We start from the raw sequence: 18,743 nt of genomic DNA, 5'->3' as shown, positions 1-18,743 counted from the left end.
GTAAACAAATATGAAGAGGATCAGAAATGATTTCCAGTCTTCTTTGTTTTCCTGTTTTCACAGTAATCTGGCTGTCAGGTCCTTACAGTCGGGACTTACAACATTTACAATTAAAGGTTTAGTTCACCCAATATACCCAGTATAGCACCGTATACTGACACAGAGGAGAAGAAACTGTTGAATTAAAGTCATTATTTTACTTTTATGTGTTGCCCAAAAGTATTCTTGTAGCTTTTTTGTTGTATTTGTCTGGACTTGGAACATCACTATCTATGGAAGATGAGGGAGATCATTCAGATTTCATCTAAAGTATCTTAGGGTTTGAAACAACATGAGGATGAGTAACTAATAACAGAAGCTAAATTGTTGGGGAATTAACACTTCAGTTTGTCTGTTGTTTCAAGAATAACACATCCACTGGATAGAGTTGTTATGTTAGTACTGGTTATAGGTCTGAACATTTTTTTGTCTGAGGGAAAAATTACTGTATGTATTAATGCTGTTTGTTAGTTGTCATGGTGAGGGGCTTGAAGTCATTATTCACTAAGTGAGAGTGTAATGTAATTTTTTTCCTCTTTTACCATTGTGTGGGTTTGTTTTTTTCCCCTGTATTTATTTGACAACAATAACTGATTAAACTAACAAACTGTATTCTATTTCATTGTCTTGTTTTGTGATTGGTTTACATACAAACACTGCTATAATAAGTCATTGTGGATTTCATTAGTGTCTGTTTTTAAATATTCTAATATTTGAAGTTGCATATAACAAAATGGAGCTAAAGAATGCCTTACATATTCTATTCATGCAATTTTTTTATTAAAGGCTAATGTTACTACATTTTTAATGTATTTTATTGAATTTAAAACCAATTATGGATAATCAGTAAAAAATAAGATTATTAATCAGTTACATGTACGTGATTCCCTTAAAGTTATTAAGTCGAGTTTTTAACTTTCTGATATCTGTTTTGACTTCTTTCTGACAACCCTATTAAACAAGAACGATAGTGTTATGCGTTGTAGTCATGTAAAGCACTACCCGTTATGGTAGGCGGTGCTCCCGGTTTTTGCTCGCACGCGATTGCTCACTTGAACTGCCACTCATTCCCCACGCGAACGCCGATTGGCCAGCTTGTGATCATGATCATCACCCAAAAAACATTCATTGTGATTTTGGTGTGCCTGATGTTTCATGACCAGTGAATTATCAAAACATTAAAAACAACTACATTACTAAAATGTCACGGATATAAGAGAAAACTTTAAACGCACTACCGTTTGTTTACCTGTCATTTGAGGCACGGCGGAAAGGAGAAAATCACAAAGGGCTGGAGGCGCAGACACGTTAGGTGAGGTAACGTTAAGCTAACTCGGTTAGCATCAACACAATTCAATGAAGCTCACTTGCTTTCCGAGTCTTTCTCTTCAACCTCACGTGTTGGTGTTTTACACAAAACTTTATACCAACGTACCATCGTACACATTTGTATTTGCATGTTTTCTTTGCTTTTAAGGCCACAGTTGTGTGTTTGCCCTCTCATCCGCGAGTTGCGCGCGTTTAACATCAGGGGTCTCGACTTGTTTGGCTGATCAAGTGTTTTTACTCGAACGAGGCTTTTTCAAGTGATTTAAATATTGCACGTATCCAGTTAAAGAGAGGTAGTAAAATTGTTGCTTTACACATCAGCGAACTGGTCATGTTTACATTGTGACAGTAATTTAATTGTTTATCGATCAGTTATTGTGCTGAAGTTATGTGACATTTGTTTACAACACTATAATTGGTACAGTTTTGTATTTACAGCAATAGGGAACATGTAAACAAACCTGATACTAAAGTCGTCTTTACACAGCTACCTTAAATTGATGCCTTAAAGTTTCACTCTCTTTACGTTACCTGCAATTTTCCAAACATGTTTGAGTTTCTTCTTTTAACAAAAAAGGAAAATGTACCGAAGAATGTTTGGGGGGGAAGCAGCCACTGACATCCATAGTGTTTTTTGTTTTTTGATATGGAAGTCAGTGGCTGCTTTTTAACCAACATTCTTTATAATATCTTGTTTGTGTTCAACAGGAGAAATTCATAATCTTAAAACTTGAGTGTGAGTAAATTATGAGGAAAGTTTCCTTATTGTGTGAACCATCCCTTTAAATGGCTGCTTTGCTTTTGAAAAAGTCAATGTGAAGACAGCATAATGGATTGTCAAAAACAAGACTATATTATCCGATCCACCACTAGGCATGGGCTGTATTAAGATTTAAATTTAAAACAGCATTTTTGGATATCTTTACTGCTGGAGATACTGTTGTCCTACAAAACTAAACAAATAAATAAAACATTTAAAAAAATCTTACACCTACCTTCGAAACGGTAAAGCAGGATATTTTGGCGGTTTTAAAACCTTGACTTTTCCAAACTTATCGTCCCATACCTACCCACCATCATCCTGTATAAAAATATACATTTAAAAATTGGTGTGTAAATGCTACCTCTTATTGTTTGTTAAAGACTGCAATGACACTTCATGCATGCTTTTGTTCTTCGTTTGTGGTGTAATCTTGGAATAATTTACAGTGCAAAATAAAAAACAGCTTCTGCTGTGGCATATTCTTTGCAGTAGTGCTCAGAGGTGGCTAAAGTGTCATCCCATTTTATGACTTTTATACTTTAATACTAGGAAATGAAGTGGGTCATAGCAGGCAGTATTTAGTCTGACATTGTATCATTACTTTGAAGGTTCAGCAGATATGTTGCAACCTTAAAACTGTACTTCACCCAAAAATGAAAATTCTGTCATTTACTCATGCTTTCGCTTGATCCAAATCCGTTTCTTTCTTCTGTTGAACGCATAAGAAGATATTTTGTGGAATGTTAGTAACTGGCATCCATTCACTTCCATAGTATTTGTTTTCAATGTAAATGGTTACCAGTTTTTAACATTTTTCAAAACATCTTTTGTGCTCAACAGAACAATTAAATGCATAAAACTTTGGAACAAATTGAGAATAAGTATTACGAAAATAACTTTTTTTTATGCCTTTAACTCAGCCTAGATGTGACCATATTCACTTGAAAATATGTATTAATTTAATTAGATATTTAAGAAACTTTCTTAGCATTAATTAAATTATTTATACCTTATTATATCAGGTTGCCTCAGAATCATTAAATAATTGTAATAATAACATGGGTAATCTTAACAGATCAAACTTTTATTGTACAGTGTTGCCAAAGTTTAGTGTTTCTTTCTGGAAATCTTCTTCATTTAACAAAGTATTTCATATTTTTTTGACCAAACTGATAAAAAAAAATTGCTGTTGGAAAACACATTAATGTGATTGTGAGCCAGAAAAAAGCAAAGAAGAGCATAAAAAGAATGACAAACTTTGATTATAATAGAACCATACTATAGAATTGGGGTGGAAGTGCATTCAATGAGTTGTTTATACACAGAACATCATCACTGATTCAAAGCTCAGTTGCTGAGGAGAAATGTGCTAAAATTCCTCCAGACTGATGTGCTTGCTTGCTCCACACTTAATACAAAAACGCATCATGGTTTATTCTGTGATGGTGTTTACTAACATGTTTTCTTTTTTTTTTCAAGTGCATGGAAGTGGATGCAGGTTTAAACTCAGGGATGGAGATGGAGCTGGAACCAGAGTTGGAGGAGGAGTTAGGAGTGTCTTTGGATGAGCTGCGCAAGTGGATCGAGGAGCAGGTGGACAGCAGCGAGGCTGTGCAGAAGAGGAAAGCTGATCTGGAGCAGCTGCAGGAGTGGGTTGAGCAGCGTGAGAAGGAGGTTGCTGATATCGATGCTCTTTGCTCCAATGCCTCAGAGTAAGTGTAAAGAGTTTATTTGATTTAAACCAAACTAATTTTTATTCATGTTCAGGTTTTTATTATAGGCAAAATAAACATTAATAATGCACAAATGTACAATGTGCCAGAAATATACAGGAAGCTATTTGCAACTATTACATTTTTAATTTAGTGTTGTTATGTTATGGAATGCTCTTTTATACATTATATGATGTGAATAACACGAGGCATGAATGCAATAGTCATGTGTGTATGCTTGCTTGCAGAAATTACATACCAACAAAAACAATGAAAATTTAGCACACTGGAGTACACCATTGAATCTATTACTATATATCTGATACTTTTTGTGTGCTTAATGGAGGAAATGTTTTAACAATCCACACTTGAAATATCGATTTAATATTGAATTTATAAAATTATGTCAACACTGGCTAAGAAATGGCAGGTTTGAATGTTGTGTTATTTAATATAGAGAATGTTATATCATGCTGTTACATTGACTGATTTAATGTAGAATAATCATGTAGTATACAAATTCTTTCATTATGTGGTAAGAACTTCTAAAAAGAAAACGATATGCTGAACGAAAGCACAGCCTCAGATCAGCAAGTGCAGATTTCTTATTAGTTGCTGTAGGTTTTGGTTTGAGTGAAATCCAGGTTTTGGAAGAAGTTCAATCTCTTTTTGTTTGTTTGCTTGCTTTAAGGTCTGTGGTTCAGTGTGAAGCTCTGGTGAAGGAAGTGTACAGTAACATGGGTTTAGTGTATCGTGAAAGCAGCTCAGATGATGAGGGAGGCAAGGCAAACCCTTCTGAGGTCATTGAGATCGATGATGATGATGACGATGATGTCATTGCTGTGGGATGTTGTAAGTTCGAGGTTTTATATTGTGTCATTTTATAGATGCAAAGATTTTACAGTAACATTGTGTTTTTCTACACAGTGGTTCCTCCCAAGAAGAGTTTAACTCAAGCCAAGGACCCAGCGGTAAGGGAATGCCTTTGTATCAACTGACAAACCGCACGTTTACTGTAGAATTTAGTAACTTCATTAGGAATCCACATGATTAAATTTAATTAATGTGAAGAACTGAGCTGTGCGCCATTTGTTGTTGGTTGCATACTGCATTAACAATCTATTAAATTGAATCAAAACTCTTTAATTTTTTTTGAGAATGTATATCGCTATAGCTACTGTTTTATTGCCCAGTCCTAATTTTTAAAGTGTTCAGTTGATGTTTCCTCTTTGTGTGTTGTGTCTGGATTTCATTTGAAGCTTAAGGAGGCTTCAGCTGCCCTTCAAAGAACATCTCAGCAGGTGCAGAACCTGGCTCAGACTGTCAACAGAACGGCCCAATCAGGGGTCACTACACCAGTTAAAACAGGGGGCCCTCCCGGACAAGGTCCTCTAGCTGTTCCAGCAGTGTTTATGTCCTCAGCCCCAAGAAACACGCCCACTCAACCAAACCCTAATATAAAACAGGACAGTATCAAGATAAACATGACGCTTTTGGGTAAAAAACGAACCAAGACGTGGCATCGTGGAACACTTGTTGCCATCAAACAAGTGGGTAAGTCCATGCAGTTTGAAATCTGTTTAACTTTACTCTTAATTACATGGCCTTATTATCATTATTATAACCTTTATTTTAGTAGGAAAGACACATTGAGATTAAAAGTCTTTTACAATAGCGTCCTGGCCAAGATTAGGGAGTATACATCACATGGGTCTAACAAAAAAACAAACATAAAACAATAACAGTTAACATGAATCACACATTAACAATAACTATTCAAAACATCAACAAGCCTGTGTTTCAGTGTCTAAGTCATTTGTACTTTTTTTTTAAAAGCGTTTAGTGAAATCAATGGCCTGCTATGAGTGCTTCGGATGACAAAATATTTGTTATTTTGGTATCTTATTTATTAACTTTTTTAAACAGGCAACAATCTTAAGTACAAAGTCAGGTTTGAAAATAAGGGGAAGAGTCTTCTCTCTGGGAACCATGTGGCCTTTGAGTACCACCCAACACTAGAGAGACTGTTTGTTGGAGCCCGAGTTGTTGCCAGGTACAAGGATGGTAATCAAGTCTGGCTGTATGCAGGCGTAGTCGCTGAGATGCCCAACAGCAAGAACCGTATGAGGTAAGATTAACACAGCACTTTGGGTTTGTTGATTTAAATGCATTGCATTGCTGACTTTTTGTATTTTGCAGGTTCCTGATCTTTTTTGATGATGGTTATGCCTCATATGTGGGCTTGCCTGAGCTCTACCCTATCTGCAGACCATGTAAGAACTTTTTCTTCTTCCTTTTTTGTTTAATTTATTTTATGTTTTAGTATTTGATGTCAAACACCTTTTGTAATGCTGATCTTTTTAATTGGAATTCCATTTTTATCAATAGACAAGGTTTTAAATAAATAATACATTTCCATGAATGGTTTTGAAATAAAATGGTGTTAATTCCACTAAAGGAGTAGTTATAATGGCTCTGTCTCCTCCTGTTTGCCTGTATTCAGTGAAAAAGACCTGGGAGGATATTGAGGATGCGTCCTGCAGAGATTTCATTGAGGAGTATATCACATCATATCCTAACAGACCCATGGTTTTACTGAAGCCAGGGCAAATTATAAAAACTGAATGGGAGGGAACATGGTGGAAGAGCCGTGTGGAAGAAGTGGATGGCAGCCTTGTGAAAATGCTCTTCCTGGTTAGTTTGACATCCTGTTAAAATGTTATGAAATATCATAAAATGAGTTGATGATTTTAAATGAAAATATCATGTTCATTTATATAGTAGAGGTATTGATTAATATTAATATTGTTTGATGTGTATTATGTTTTAGGATGATAAGCGAAGTGAATGGATTTATCGTGGCTCCACACGACTAGAACCCATGTTTAATCTGAAAATGAACACGGCTAACAGTCAAGAAAAGAAAATGGCTGGTCAACAAAGACAGCGGCCTAATATGGGTAACTGATCACTTTTTTGTCTTTCACAAAGCAAGATTGGAAGCCTTTTAATCCCATATTGTTTAAAATTGTTTATTAATTTGTAATAATAAAATGCTATTGGTTGATTTGTCCCTTCTCTGCCATTTTAAGTTTGCATTAACTAAAACTGATTGTGTTTGTAGGAGCACTGAGGACAAAGGGCCCTGTAGTTCAGTACACCAGTGACAATAGTGCTGCCGCATCTACTGGTGGTGGTGCCGCAACTCCTGGCACTCCTACTCGTCCTGTAGCCCCACAGCCTGCTGGACCCCCGCAACCGTCCCGCACAGAGTGAGTGCTTTATCTGTTCTCTCATAGTGCTACATTTATTTACCGAGATCAAGTTCTAAAACATGTTTCTCTCATTTCCTCCATTTCAGGAGTCCTAGTTTTAAGAGTCAAATGGCTAAGAAGAGCACTGGTCAACTCGCACTGCAGCCTCGTCAGGGCATGCCCTCTGACCTTCAGCCTAAACCAATAATCAATGCTCTTCAGACCAATACATCCAGGTTAGTGACAATTCTCAATTCAATACTTTCTGTTTTTATTGTTGTTTCACCTACAAAAATGATTACAAAGCTGGAACAGAACATTTGTGCATCTCAGAGAAATATTTGGTTGTTTTGTTACTTGTTTAATTTTTAACAAATTCAGTGTGCCAATATTTATTGTTTGAAGAATTTTCTGATTTATTGATGTATTCATAAAGATGGTTACTTTGTTTCTAAATGAATAAGCTACTTAGCTACTTTGAATGATAAATGAACTTTAGCTTTACAGTCTTTGCAGCATACCAACACCTTGCTTTTCTGCTTACAGGCTCTTCCTTTTGCAGTCTGGACCCGTGCACACGTTGACACCAATCACACCAGCCCCTCAAACTGTGCAGACAGCTATTTCAACCTACACAAATGAGCGCGTACCCCAGGAGCCGTCATACCAGGCCCCAAATGACCGACTCTTCTACCTTACACACAACTGCTCCCCAGAATGTCTAAAGCGCATCAGACCCACCCGTCCAAACCTGCATCGAGGACGCAACCCACTCCTTACACCATTGCTCTATGAATTTCGCCGCATGACTGGCCGCAGACGCCTTAACCGAAAGGTTTGTAAAGTTGAAGGTGCAGTTCACGATGCGATTCTGATTCTAGTCATCATTTAATTTTAAAACCTTTTCTTTTCATTTCCTTTTCTCTCACTATTTCTTCTGCTGTAAAACTATTTCCATATTTACAACTTAACCAGAATTAGAGTTTCTATATGCTTTTGTTTAATGATAAGGAATCTCTGTATGACAGTGTTGCCACCTTAAAAAATATTTATTTTATTAAAGTATTATCTAGGATAAACAACCTCTGAATGTAACATTAAAATGCCATATTACAAACAGCATTTACAAAGAACAAAATGTACTTTAAGAGAGCCTTATGACTGATTTATACTTTTGCTTCAAGTGCACTCCTATGCTTTGGCACAGCCTGAATGCAATCGCATAACCCCTGCCGTGGCTGATGCTGACACACACCTCTCAAAAAATGTAACTACATGTCGCAACAACATGAAGCGCAAGCTCTGTGATTGGTCGCTTGGGTGGTATGAGCTGTGAGCCCAATGGAGTGAGTGTTTACAAGTGTCGAGACTTGTGGAGAAGCTCCAGATGTAAACTTTTTGTTTTTTGTTTACCTTATGATTAAAGTTGTTGCACGTCCGCCGGTCCCTGCCTCTGAATGAGCAAGTTTTAGCTACTTGTAGCGTTCAGATAAAACAAAACACCCACAAAGAAACTCAACACAGAGGAACTTAACCTATTGCCAGCTTGTGTTTCAGAAGTGTTATTGCAGAGCAATACCAACATCACGCAAAGGTATAAATGCATGGCTACGCGCAAGGCAGTCACTGTGGGTCACATTGATCACTCGATCAAAGTATAAACCTGCCTTTATATGTGTTATAGAGTGTTATAGAGCATTATAATGTTCAGAAAAAAAATTCCAGCCAAACTAAAAGAAATTAGAAAAAAACTCCCCCTGGAAAAAAAAGATGTGTCTGTCTTTTGGTGATCATAATGTTGGTTGCAAACTGGAGAAGTGCCGAGTTGTGTCATGTCCATGGCAACTAGAGTTTTTTTTTGTGGCACAACAGAAATTTAAATATAATCAATAATTCAAAAGTTCATTGATCTTTGTTCACATGAAGGTTATTCAGCAGCATATATATAGAGATTTTTCTGTTTCTAGCTCATTCACACTTGCACTGTCACAATCTAATTTCAATACAGAACACATTCTGAACTGAGAATTGATTCAGTATCTTTAGAGAAAGCATCAAGATGCATCTTTTTTTCTTATTCCCACCCCAAATAAAAGCTTCAATAAAGTTTTAAATAAAAAAAAAAACAGTATGTCCAGGTTATAGTTTATCATGCTGCTTCATTTAAAAGTGATCTGTGCTTCATGCGTTCTTACTGACTATTGACCTTTTTGCCAATGAAGTTTTGTTATAATTTTCTGGTGTTCACCACTAGAAACTAGTAATCAACCATTAGGTTTTTTCTAGCGGTGGATCCATATATCTCCATGATTTATAGTTCATATTAATGCAAAATCTAATTTAAGTGAACTTTGTACCTCTCTTTCAGATGTCATTCCACGTCATCTACAAGTCCCCGTGTGGCTTGAGTCTAAGGAATATGACGGAGATCCAGCGCTACCTCTTCCAGACTCAATGTGACTTCATCTTCCTGGAGATGTTCTGTCTGGACCCCTATGTGCTGGTGGACCGCCGATTCCAACCTCAGAGGCCCTTCTACTTCATTAGAGACATCACGAGTGGTCGTGAAGACATTCCCCTGTCCTGTGTGAATGAGATTGACAACACGCCACCACCCAGCGTGGCCTATAGCAAAGAGAGGATCCCAGAAGATGGAGTATATATTAATACCAGTGCAGACTTCCTGGTGGGCTGTGACTGCACCGATGGATGCAGAGACAAGTTAGTATAATTGATAAGCTGTCATAAGAGAAGTAAAACAAACAAACAAACAAAATATGTCTTAGTGCACATTGGGAACAGTTACTAAATGCAAGTTTAGTTATTTGTCTCAGTTAGAAATACATGACAGTACAAAAGTCAGTAGCAACCTCTCACACACATTTTCTTCTTTGTTTTGAAAGAAAAGAATTAAATAATAATTGTTTTCAAAAATTTGAGAAAAGTGAGTGAATGCTAACACATTTAAGGTGTTTGTTGAAGGTGAGTTGCGTTTTGCTGCATCTTGTGACTTTTTTAACCTCAAAATTGAGACTTCTCTGGGAAATATACAATGCATTGCATTGGTATAAAACGCAAAGAGTTGATTTCTAAGACTTGATTTCTTTCATTGTGTACCTTTGCTTGTTTTTAGATCCAAGTGCTCGTGTCATCAGCTGACTCTACAGGCTACAGGATGTACTCCAGGTGGGCAGATCAACCCCAACGCTGGATACCATTATAAGAGACTGGATGAATGTCTCCCTACAGGGTGTGTGATTATAACCAACTCTTTAGTGTCATTCACATGTTGAGTTCAAATTAATGTCATCTTTTAATTGTCAAACTTCTCTTTTCCTCCTCTTTCATTCTCTCTCTTACATTCTCAGGATCTATGAATGTAATAAGCGGTGCCGCTGTAATATGCAGATGTGCACTAATCGTCTGGTTCAGCACGGTTTGCAGGTCAGACTGCAGCTCTTTAAGACCCAGAATAAAGGCTGGGGGATTCGGTGTCTTGATGACATCGCCAAGGGCTCCTTTGTTTGCATCTATGCAGGTAAAACACTAAGAAAAAGCCTTAGACTGGGGGTGTACAATGTTTACGATAATAACATAATATATTAAAATCATATTTTTATATATATTTATAATGATGTGTGACTTAACATTGTTGCTCATTCTGCAAAAAAACAACAACAACAAAAACACATCTTGAGTATTCAAAGCATTCACTTAATGTTGTGTTTTGTTTCAGTGAAGATAGAATGACTGTTATGGAACATTGCATTCCTTGTTTATGATATTGTTAAGTAGGGCTGCACGATTTGGTGGAAAAAAATTAATTGCAATTTATCTGATTTGGGATTTTTGTGATTTTTAAAATGCTATATACTTTAATTTCATAAAAGAACTGCAGGTTTGATTTGGTGGTTTTAACAGCACCAAAGAAATACCAAGCATAATTACAAACTACACTACACTACACTATGCTACTGTTTATGTAAAACCATTTTTCCCAATAAAGTTGTCAGGACAAATGAAAACAATGACTAAAGTATTTTAAATTTAATTAAATTATATATAAAGTCTTATATATAAATATATAAAACCTTTTACATTTTGGTTGTTACATTTTTCTTATTGATTTTATGACATTCACGATGCATTGATGATATTTTCCATAAACATTTTTAGATTTTGCTTCATAGCACAAGAATTCTTGTATTAAAACGAATAATTTATAATTATATTTATATATTATTTGTAATACAATTTTGTCCTTTAATACAAGCAGTCAGATAAATGAAGTGTACCTTTAATTTGACCTGCTCAAAGAAAACTCTCTTTTTGAATGCATCAAACAAAACTTGAGTAAATACACAGAACAATATAAGCATTTATAGAAAATAAACTAATGTAAATATTATTGTGTGTGTGGAATAACAAGAATCAATGTAACAGCCTAAAGAGGGGACGAAACGTTACCTTCCGCAAGCAGGTCAAAGGTCCACACATATGCAGAGTAGAGATGGAGTTCACAGCTTTCATTTAATCTCCATGGCAGTGAAATAGGGGCTTGTGGGTTCTGCTGTAACAGTTGTCTGCTATTTAAGTAATGTTAGTTGGATCGTTTTAATTTTGCGGGCTCGTCTCCCTCACCATAGTAATAATTGAAATAATTGCAGCTTTTCAAATTACTATTTTAGTTTAAAATCGATTAATCGTGCAGGCCTATCGTTAAGTACAATCACACCAACAAATACATTTTCCTGAATTCCAGAGTATTGAGTTAGATTTCATATACATTATTGTCTGTTTTTTTTTTCTTTTTTTATTTAAGAGTTAAGCTGCAAAAATCTGCCATAAAACCTTTCACAAAAAGTGCCAGCAGAAATCTTTTGTGGCCTATGATTTTTTTTAAGCCTCTTATATTCATGTTCAGTTATTTCATGTTTAAAGTGATGAAAATAATTGCTGAAAATTCTTTGCTATATAAGTAAAATTACTGAATTGAGCCTGAGAAAAATGCTAAACGATACTGCAGTATAAAATGTTTTTAAAAAGTATTACACATCCCAACTTCAGTTCAATAATAAGAGAATGACTCCAGTGTTTAGTCTTGTATTAGATCTCCCTTTATATATATATATATATATATATATATATATATATATATATATATATATATATATATATATATATATATATATATATTTATATATATTTTGTTTCTTTCTCAGGAAAGATCCTGACAGATGACTTTGCCGATAAAGAAGGTTTGGAAATGGGCGATGAGTATTTTGCCAATCTAGACCACATTGAGAGCGTGGAGAACTTTAAGGAAGGTTACGAGAGCGAAGCCCACTGCTCGGACAGCGAAGGCAGCGGTGTGGACATGAGCAGAGTTAAACTACCTGCTTCCTCCCGACACGGTAAATCCAACAAGATGGAGGAGCGTAACAGCAGCACAACTGGCAAAAGTGAGAGACCTACGCACACATCTGATTGATGTACTAATGGTTGTGTAAAAGCGGAAACATCCAACACAATCTCACGGCAATTCGTAACTTTTTCATTTAGTGGCTAATTCGTATGAATTTGTACAATTTTGTAAAATTTGCTCATCACCCAATGACGGTTGGTGTTGGGTGCCATGCCTCCTTTTTAAAATTGTACATTTTTGTATGACTGAACTCGTACGAATTAGCCACTAAACTGACAAAACGTAAAATACTTGTTTCCTCGTGAGATCAGGCTGAAACATCTAATCTTTCCTTGGAGAACACCTTCTGCTTACAAGTCCCACTGTCAAGAAACTTCTTCTTTCAAGTCCTCTTTCACACTAACCACAAACATGATCCAAAATCCTTGTATGTTATGTAGTTTGCATTTAAAGTATGCTAAATGTTTATTTATATTTATGCATGTGGTTTTTATTTTTTAATTGCAGTTAATTTTAAACAAAATATTTTTAGATTTTCTTTCTATCTAGTAACACATTTGTTGTATTGTAATAGATATCTAGCAGGTGAAGCTTATCATTTTATCACATGTATATAATATTTTTTATGATCCACTTACTAGGCCAAGATGATTCCTCTGAAGAGAGCGATGATGAAAAAGATGACGACTCCAATGAGGACGATAGCGACAGCTCGGATGACACTTTTGTGAAAGACACATATTACACCACCAGTTCGGTGTGGAGGAGCTACACCACTCGCAGACAGGCCAAGGGATTGAAGGAAGGTGAGGAGGGAGCATTAAGATGTTTTAATTGAGAGATTCTAACACTGACACAGAAGGCATCCACTGGAGGGCAGGCTTGAGAAAGTGTTATGTTATGCGAGTCAGTGTTATATAGAAAATTCTCAAAACCTGTCAAGACAGTGTAGGGCTTACATGACAGTTTAGTAATACTTATTAACGCAATATTATGTTTATGTATTTAATTTTTGTGTTCAAACATGCCTTGAACAATTGTTAATAAAAAATAAGTAAATAGAAATACTGGGTTGTTTGTGTGTCATAAACAATTATTTTCATTTTGTGGTGAAATGATTTGTACAGTTAATAATAATAACAACAATAACATTTATTAATAATGCAGAAATTATCATTACTAAAATAAATATTTTAGTATATTATGTAACATTGTTTAATATATATTATGAAAAATTATGTCTCTTAAATACAGTGTATTTTATTTTAGTGGTAAATCCCATTGAACTACAACTAACAATAACGTTTATTAATATATTTATTAAAATATGCTTTATGTGACTGAAATATCATGAATACAATAACAAATTATAATAAACAAATTATATTCTAATTATAATCTAATTATTTATATTATTTAAATAATTGTAAAACAAAATGCTTCCTACACTGAAAGTAATTAAATTCATCATTCAGAATGCTTTGTTTACACTTCTACTTTTTTTTTTTTTTTTTTACCTTTGCTATAGAGAGTCAAGACAGCAAGGATGGAATGAGTGTTTCTGCAGGTGAGGACAGAAAGCCTCCACACATGCCAGAAGAGACTGGCAAGAGCAAAGTGGCATCTTGGCTCACTAACCAGTCCTCTACTTCTGCCAATCAGAGCGTCAAGGTGGAGGGAGGAATAAAGACTGAAAAGAAGGTGAATGGGGTTTTCCTTTCATCTGACTTCCTGTTTTATTTTTTGCATGACATCTTTTCTGTTTCTCTGTTCCTCTTTCTGATGCAGTTTTACCTCCTTACTCACTTCTATTATAATCTGTCTTTGTTTCAGGATGTGATGACTCTCTCCGACAGTGACGATGTGCAAACTATCAGCTCAGGATCAGATGACAATAAGGAGAGAGAGAAAAAGACTCAGGGTAAGTAAAGGAAAAGGGCAAATTGCTTCAGTCATCAGGGGACTTCCACTTTTCTGTCAACTGACTGAATCTGCATGTTTTATTGGTGCAGCATGAACAGAAATAAATGTGATGCTTTATATATTACATATTTATAATAAATGAGATTTTAATCATTTTGGCTATGCTACAGCAACCGGTTGTGAAAGCTGAATGGGCACAGGAAGGTCAGATAGTCTTACAACCATGAAGTTACTAAAGAATTATTACTCTATTTACCAGAATATGTCACTTAAAACGTGCAGCAACCTACATTTCAAAGTTGCTTATATAATGCAAGTAACTCCATACATACTAAACATGTAAAATGTTAATGGAGCTGTAATTATGTTTATTTTTATCAATCTTTCTTTCAATCTGAGTACAATTAAATGCAAATTCTTTCTATTGGAATAAATGGAACTTAACAGCTTTTTTGTTAATGCTTAATTTTTAAATAGATCTAGAGGTAGCCTATTTTACATAAATGTTTTAATGATGTTTTAATATCTGATACAAACACCAATGCAACTGCTTTGCACTGGGCCTAAACAGCATTATAGACAGAAAACAATGTTGCATTTATGAGAAAGTCTAAAAAAAAAAAAAAAAAAAAGTTTAAAATGTCAATAATGTGGTTTTGACTAAGGCTGCACTCAAAATTGAAGACTATTGTCATGTGCATTTGTCAGTAAAGCTAGCTTTGTTGATGAGCAGTTAATCTCCTGCATGAGAATCAAACAATAAGTCTAAAAACATCTTCGTTTTCTGGGGAATGCAGCATATTGGATATTTTCTCTCTGTGTGTCTTTCTGTCAGCTGTGGTGAAGAGGCAGGTGGCTGTGAAGTCCACACGTGGCATTGCTTTGAAGTCCCACAGTATGATGGTGAAATCAGGTGGAGGGGGTGCAGGAGGCGGTGGGTCAGGCCCGTCTCACGGCCATGGAGGAGGAGGTGGAGACAATGGCCCTAAAAACACCCGCCTGTTCTTTGATGGGGAGGAATCCTGCTACATCATTGATGCCAAACTAGAGGGCAACCTCGGACGCTACCTCAACGTGAGTCCTTGAGTAACTTGCAATTGACATGTTTGCATTTCATTCATTGGTATACAAAAGGATCCTGTAACAGATTTATTTTTATTTAGTTTTAGTTCACAACTACTGTGTTCACATCTCTTCTCTATTGCGGTCTTTGTCCCACAGCATAGCTGCAGCCCCAATCTGTTTGTCCAGAATGTGTTTGTGGACACTCACGACCTGCGCTTTCCCTGGGTGGCCTTCTTTGCTAGCAAGTGAGCATGACATCAGTTTTTTTTTTTTTTATCAGCCAATATTATACGACTATATTCACAGTTACAGTATGCTACCTTTGCCATCGTCAAACACTTAGTGTATAAAAATGCTACTTTTGTTAAACATAATCTTTAGCTTTTAGATCAGGGTTTCTGCAGGTTTCACCAAGTCAAATGTAAGACTTGTTAAGATCTTTTTAAGACCATCAAGAAGAAAATTTTAGACTTGTTTAAGACTTAACTAAGGATTTTTTTTTCACTTGCCCCATTAAAAAACAAATTTTAATTAGCTATTTCTTAGCATATTTAAAATAATGTGTCAAAACAAGTAGGGCTGCAACAACTAATCGATTAAATCGCTAAAAATCGATCACTAAAAGCGACAAAGTTCATTATCAATTTGTTGTGTCACGCAACATGAGGACGTTTGATTATAAAAAAAATTTAAAAAGACACTTAAGTTCAGCGCGGAGCAGAGTGAACACGGCCCCTCTTGCGCACTGATACAGAGTTCAGTACCTCAAAGATAGGGATGAGGAGGAAGCGAGTTTAAAAGCAGGGTAAATCACTACAGAATCCTACTTTTGTTCCATTTTGAAGTGAGGACTGTAAAGTCCCTGGTGCTGATATTTTACTCGTTATCCAGCTTGATAAGCATGATAAGTTAGCGTTAGTTCATTTACCCTTAAAGCGGCAACTGAAAAATTCAAACTAAGCTTTGGCGCTGAACCAGAGAAAGACGTATCATATTATCACAATTATGCAGTATTTTAACCGCCTAATGCTTAATGTGTGTTTTAGACTTGTAAATAAACACAAGTACTAGTAAAGCACTACATTAAGTGTTTGTAAAGCACACAAGGAAGTCTAACAATTTGCAGATATGTTTAATTCATATTAGATTCACATAGTGAACGTAACTATAAAGTTGAATCTATTCTTCTCTAAGTTCAACAGCCACTTATTTGCATGCATTTGGGGAGTAACTAATGAGTTTACGTGCTGAATCCTGCGTGTTCTACTTTTAATGAATGAGACAAACACGCAATATAGACCAGGATCACCAACACGCTTATGTGAATTAGAATATCAGGTAGTTGATGACATGAGCAAGCGTGTGAATTTGTTGAATTAAAGAAGAAAAAAAAAAACAAAATAAAAGGGATACATCGGTCATACAGCGCTGTTGTGGCTGCGGCGTGTCACATGACAATCATGATGCATCGCCACGGAAACATTAAGAGTAAACAGTCTAAAATAATGATTGCCTAATAAAGCTCACACCAGGACCATATAGAATCTTTTAAACTTACCAGTGAAAGAGTTAATAACAGAAAGAAAGCAGCGGTGTATACTTTGCATTGCAAGATTGGCATTTTTCCATCTGTTGTCATAGCTACACTGCATTTTCTCACTTAGTCATTTTGTCTAGTTTCCAGTTCAAATATCTAAAAAAATCTTAAATCAAGATTACTAGACAAGAAAAACGAAGAGAAAATGAAATAATGCCTAAAAGTTCTGTTTGCGATTATATCTCATTAAGATTATTTTTCTTACCCCATTGGCAAATAATTTAACTTAAAGCAAACAATCACTTCATTTTAAGTTTTTTTTTTTTCAGAAAACAAGACAATTTTTTATTCTATTTCATGCGTCTTGTATGTATCATGATTTAAGTTTTATTTTTTTTAGATATTTGGATTGAAAACAGGACAAAACTACTTTGTTTTTTAATTTATTATTACTATTATTATTATTATAATTACAGCTCAGGAATGAGCTTTTTTGAATAAAGAATGGGAAATGAAGGCTTTTCTTGTTTTTCTTTTTTAATCCGAATTATCAATTAATAAAAAAACTCAACAGATTAATCGATTCTCAAAATAATCGTTAGTTGCAGCTGTAAAAACAAGCAGACCCTAGTTGTATACATGCTTTAAAAAAAAAACTCTTTTTATTGAGATGTATTGTTGGTGATAGGATATATTCTGAATCAATTAGGTAGCTTTAGAAGTGTTATGAAAGGGGCAGGGCATGTCAGATACTAGAGAGCATTTGATTGGTCAAGATTTGTTGAGAAACAGAAGTATGAGGTGACATGAAAAAAATTGTTGATCCATTTAATGTGGAAGTGACAAACTGCAAACGTTGGATGTTTATATTAGGTTTATATTGTCTAAATATTAATTTTGTCAGCGGTTTGTAGCACACTAGCTTATAGATATCTTTAAGACTATTATACAGTTAATTACATCTAAAAACTTTTATTTTCATTTCATGGGACCTTTGAAAATTTTTTTTAAATAATTTCCATTGAATTGGTGATAAAAAAAAATCCTGGGCCAGTATGCAGAGAGTAGGTGGTGTTTGTGACTGTTTGAATATATTTAAATATATTAGCATCTATACTATTAACACAATCCAATTCTATTGCATTTTCGTCTGCCTCTGGAAGTGGTATAGGAACAAGCTCCCAATAGCTGTGTTTCCATCCACCTATTTCTATGTGCATAAAAAGTCAGTTGATGTAAACGCCAAGATGCACACTGAATAGGATAAACTTTTTATTAACCTCTGAAGGCACAAGGTGTTTTTTTAATGCATTTTTCTCTTTGTTATTTGGGCCTCTTAGAACCTAATTAGAATAAAAACCTTGGGTCTGAATTTACATAAAAAACTTTTTACCTGAATTTTTTTGAATGCCTATTTTACATTAGGCTTGGGCGGTATCCAAATTTTGATACCGTCAAACCGCCTCCATATTTTACCCCGGTATCCGGTATTACCGGCGTAATAAAAAAAAATTATGACGTAAGGCTCAGACAGCGTCACCAAACTGTTGGCTTAAGCCTAAACCATTCAGAAACTGAATACATTCTATGCGACCTTATGCTCGCGGTCAAAGAGAGAGAGAGAGAAAGAGAGAGAGAGAGAGAGAGAGAGAGAGAGAGAGCGCAAAGCGACGCACAGCACCCCTCTCTCTCTCTC

General features: G+C 35.4%; 1 protein-coding gene and 1 long non-coding RNA gene across 14 annotated transcripts in view; one reads left to right on the top strand and one right to left on the bottom strand.

The window, feature by feature from the left end:
- Window positions 1–18,743, bottom strand: part of LOC101883647 (uncharacterized) — a 713,507-nt gene that overhangs the window by 665,489 nt on the left and 29,275 nt on the right. The window lies entirely within an intron of this gene.
- Window positions 1–18,743, top strand: part of setdb1b (SET domain bifurcated histone lysine methyltransferase 1b) — a 28,387-nt gene that overhangs the window by 6,619 nt on the left and 3,025 nt on the right. For 4 of the 12 annotated variants that reach the window (XM_087286256.1, XM_087286255.1, XM_087286257.1 and 1 more), the window contains 20 exons: window positions 3,611–3,843; window positions 4,535–4,695; window positions 4,771–4,814; window positions 5,103–5,397; window positions 5,770–5,971; window positions 6,043–6,116; window positions 6,347–6,537; window positions 6,674–6,803; window positions 6,968–7,115; window positions 7,205–7,333; window positions 7,644–7,932; window positions 9,466–9,818; window positions 10,231–10,347; window positions 10,466–10,635; window positions 12,320–12,511; window positions 13,164–13,328; window positions 14,051–14,223; window positions 14,356–14,443; window positions 15,281–15,519; window positions 15,667–15,755. In XM_087286256.1, coding sequence (XP_087142382.1) covers window positions 3,611–3,843; window positions 4,535–4,695; window positions 4,771–4,814; window positions 5,103–5,397; window positions 5,770–5,971; window positions 6,043–6,116; window positions 6,347–6,537; window positions 6,674–6,803; window positions 6,968–7,115; window positions 7,205–7,333; window positions 7,644–7,932; window positions 9,466–9,818; window positions 10,231–10,347; window positions 10,466–10,635; window positions 12,320–12,511; window positions 13,164–13,328; window positions 14,051–14,223; window positions 14,356–14,443; window positions 15,281–15,519; window positions 15,667–15,755 — 3,482 coding nt within the window. 12 annotated transcript variants of the gene reach the window in all.

Source organism: Danio rerio, chromosome 16 (genome assembly GCF_052040795.2).
Source record: "Danio rerio strain M-AB ecotype USA chromosome 16, GRCz13ab, whole genome shotgun sequence".
In the NCBI taxonomy this organism is placed as follows: Eukaryota; Metazoa; Chordata; class Actinopteri; order Cypriniformes; family Danionidae; genus Danio; species Danio rerio.
The sequence above is the reverse complement of the archived record's forward strand: the minus strand, read 5'-3'. Positions and strand labels throughout refer to the sequence as shown.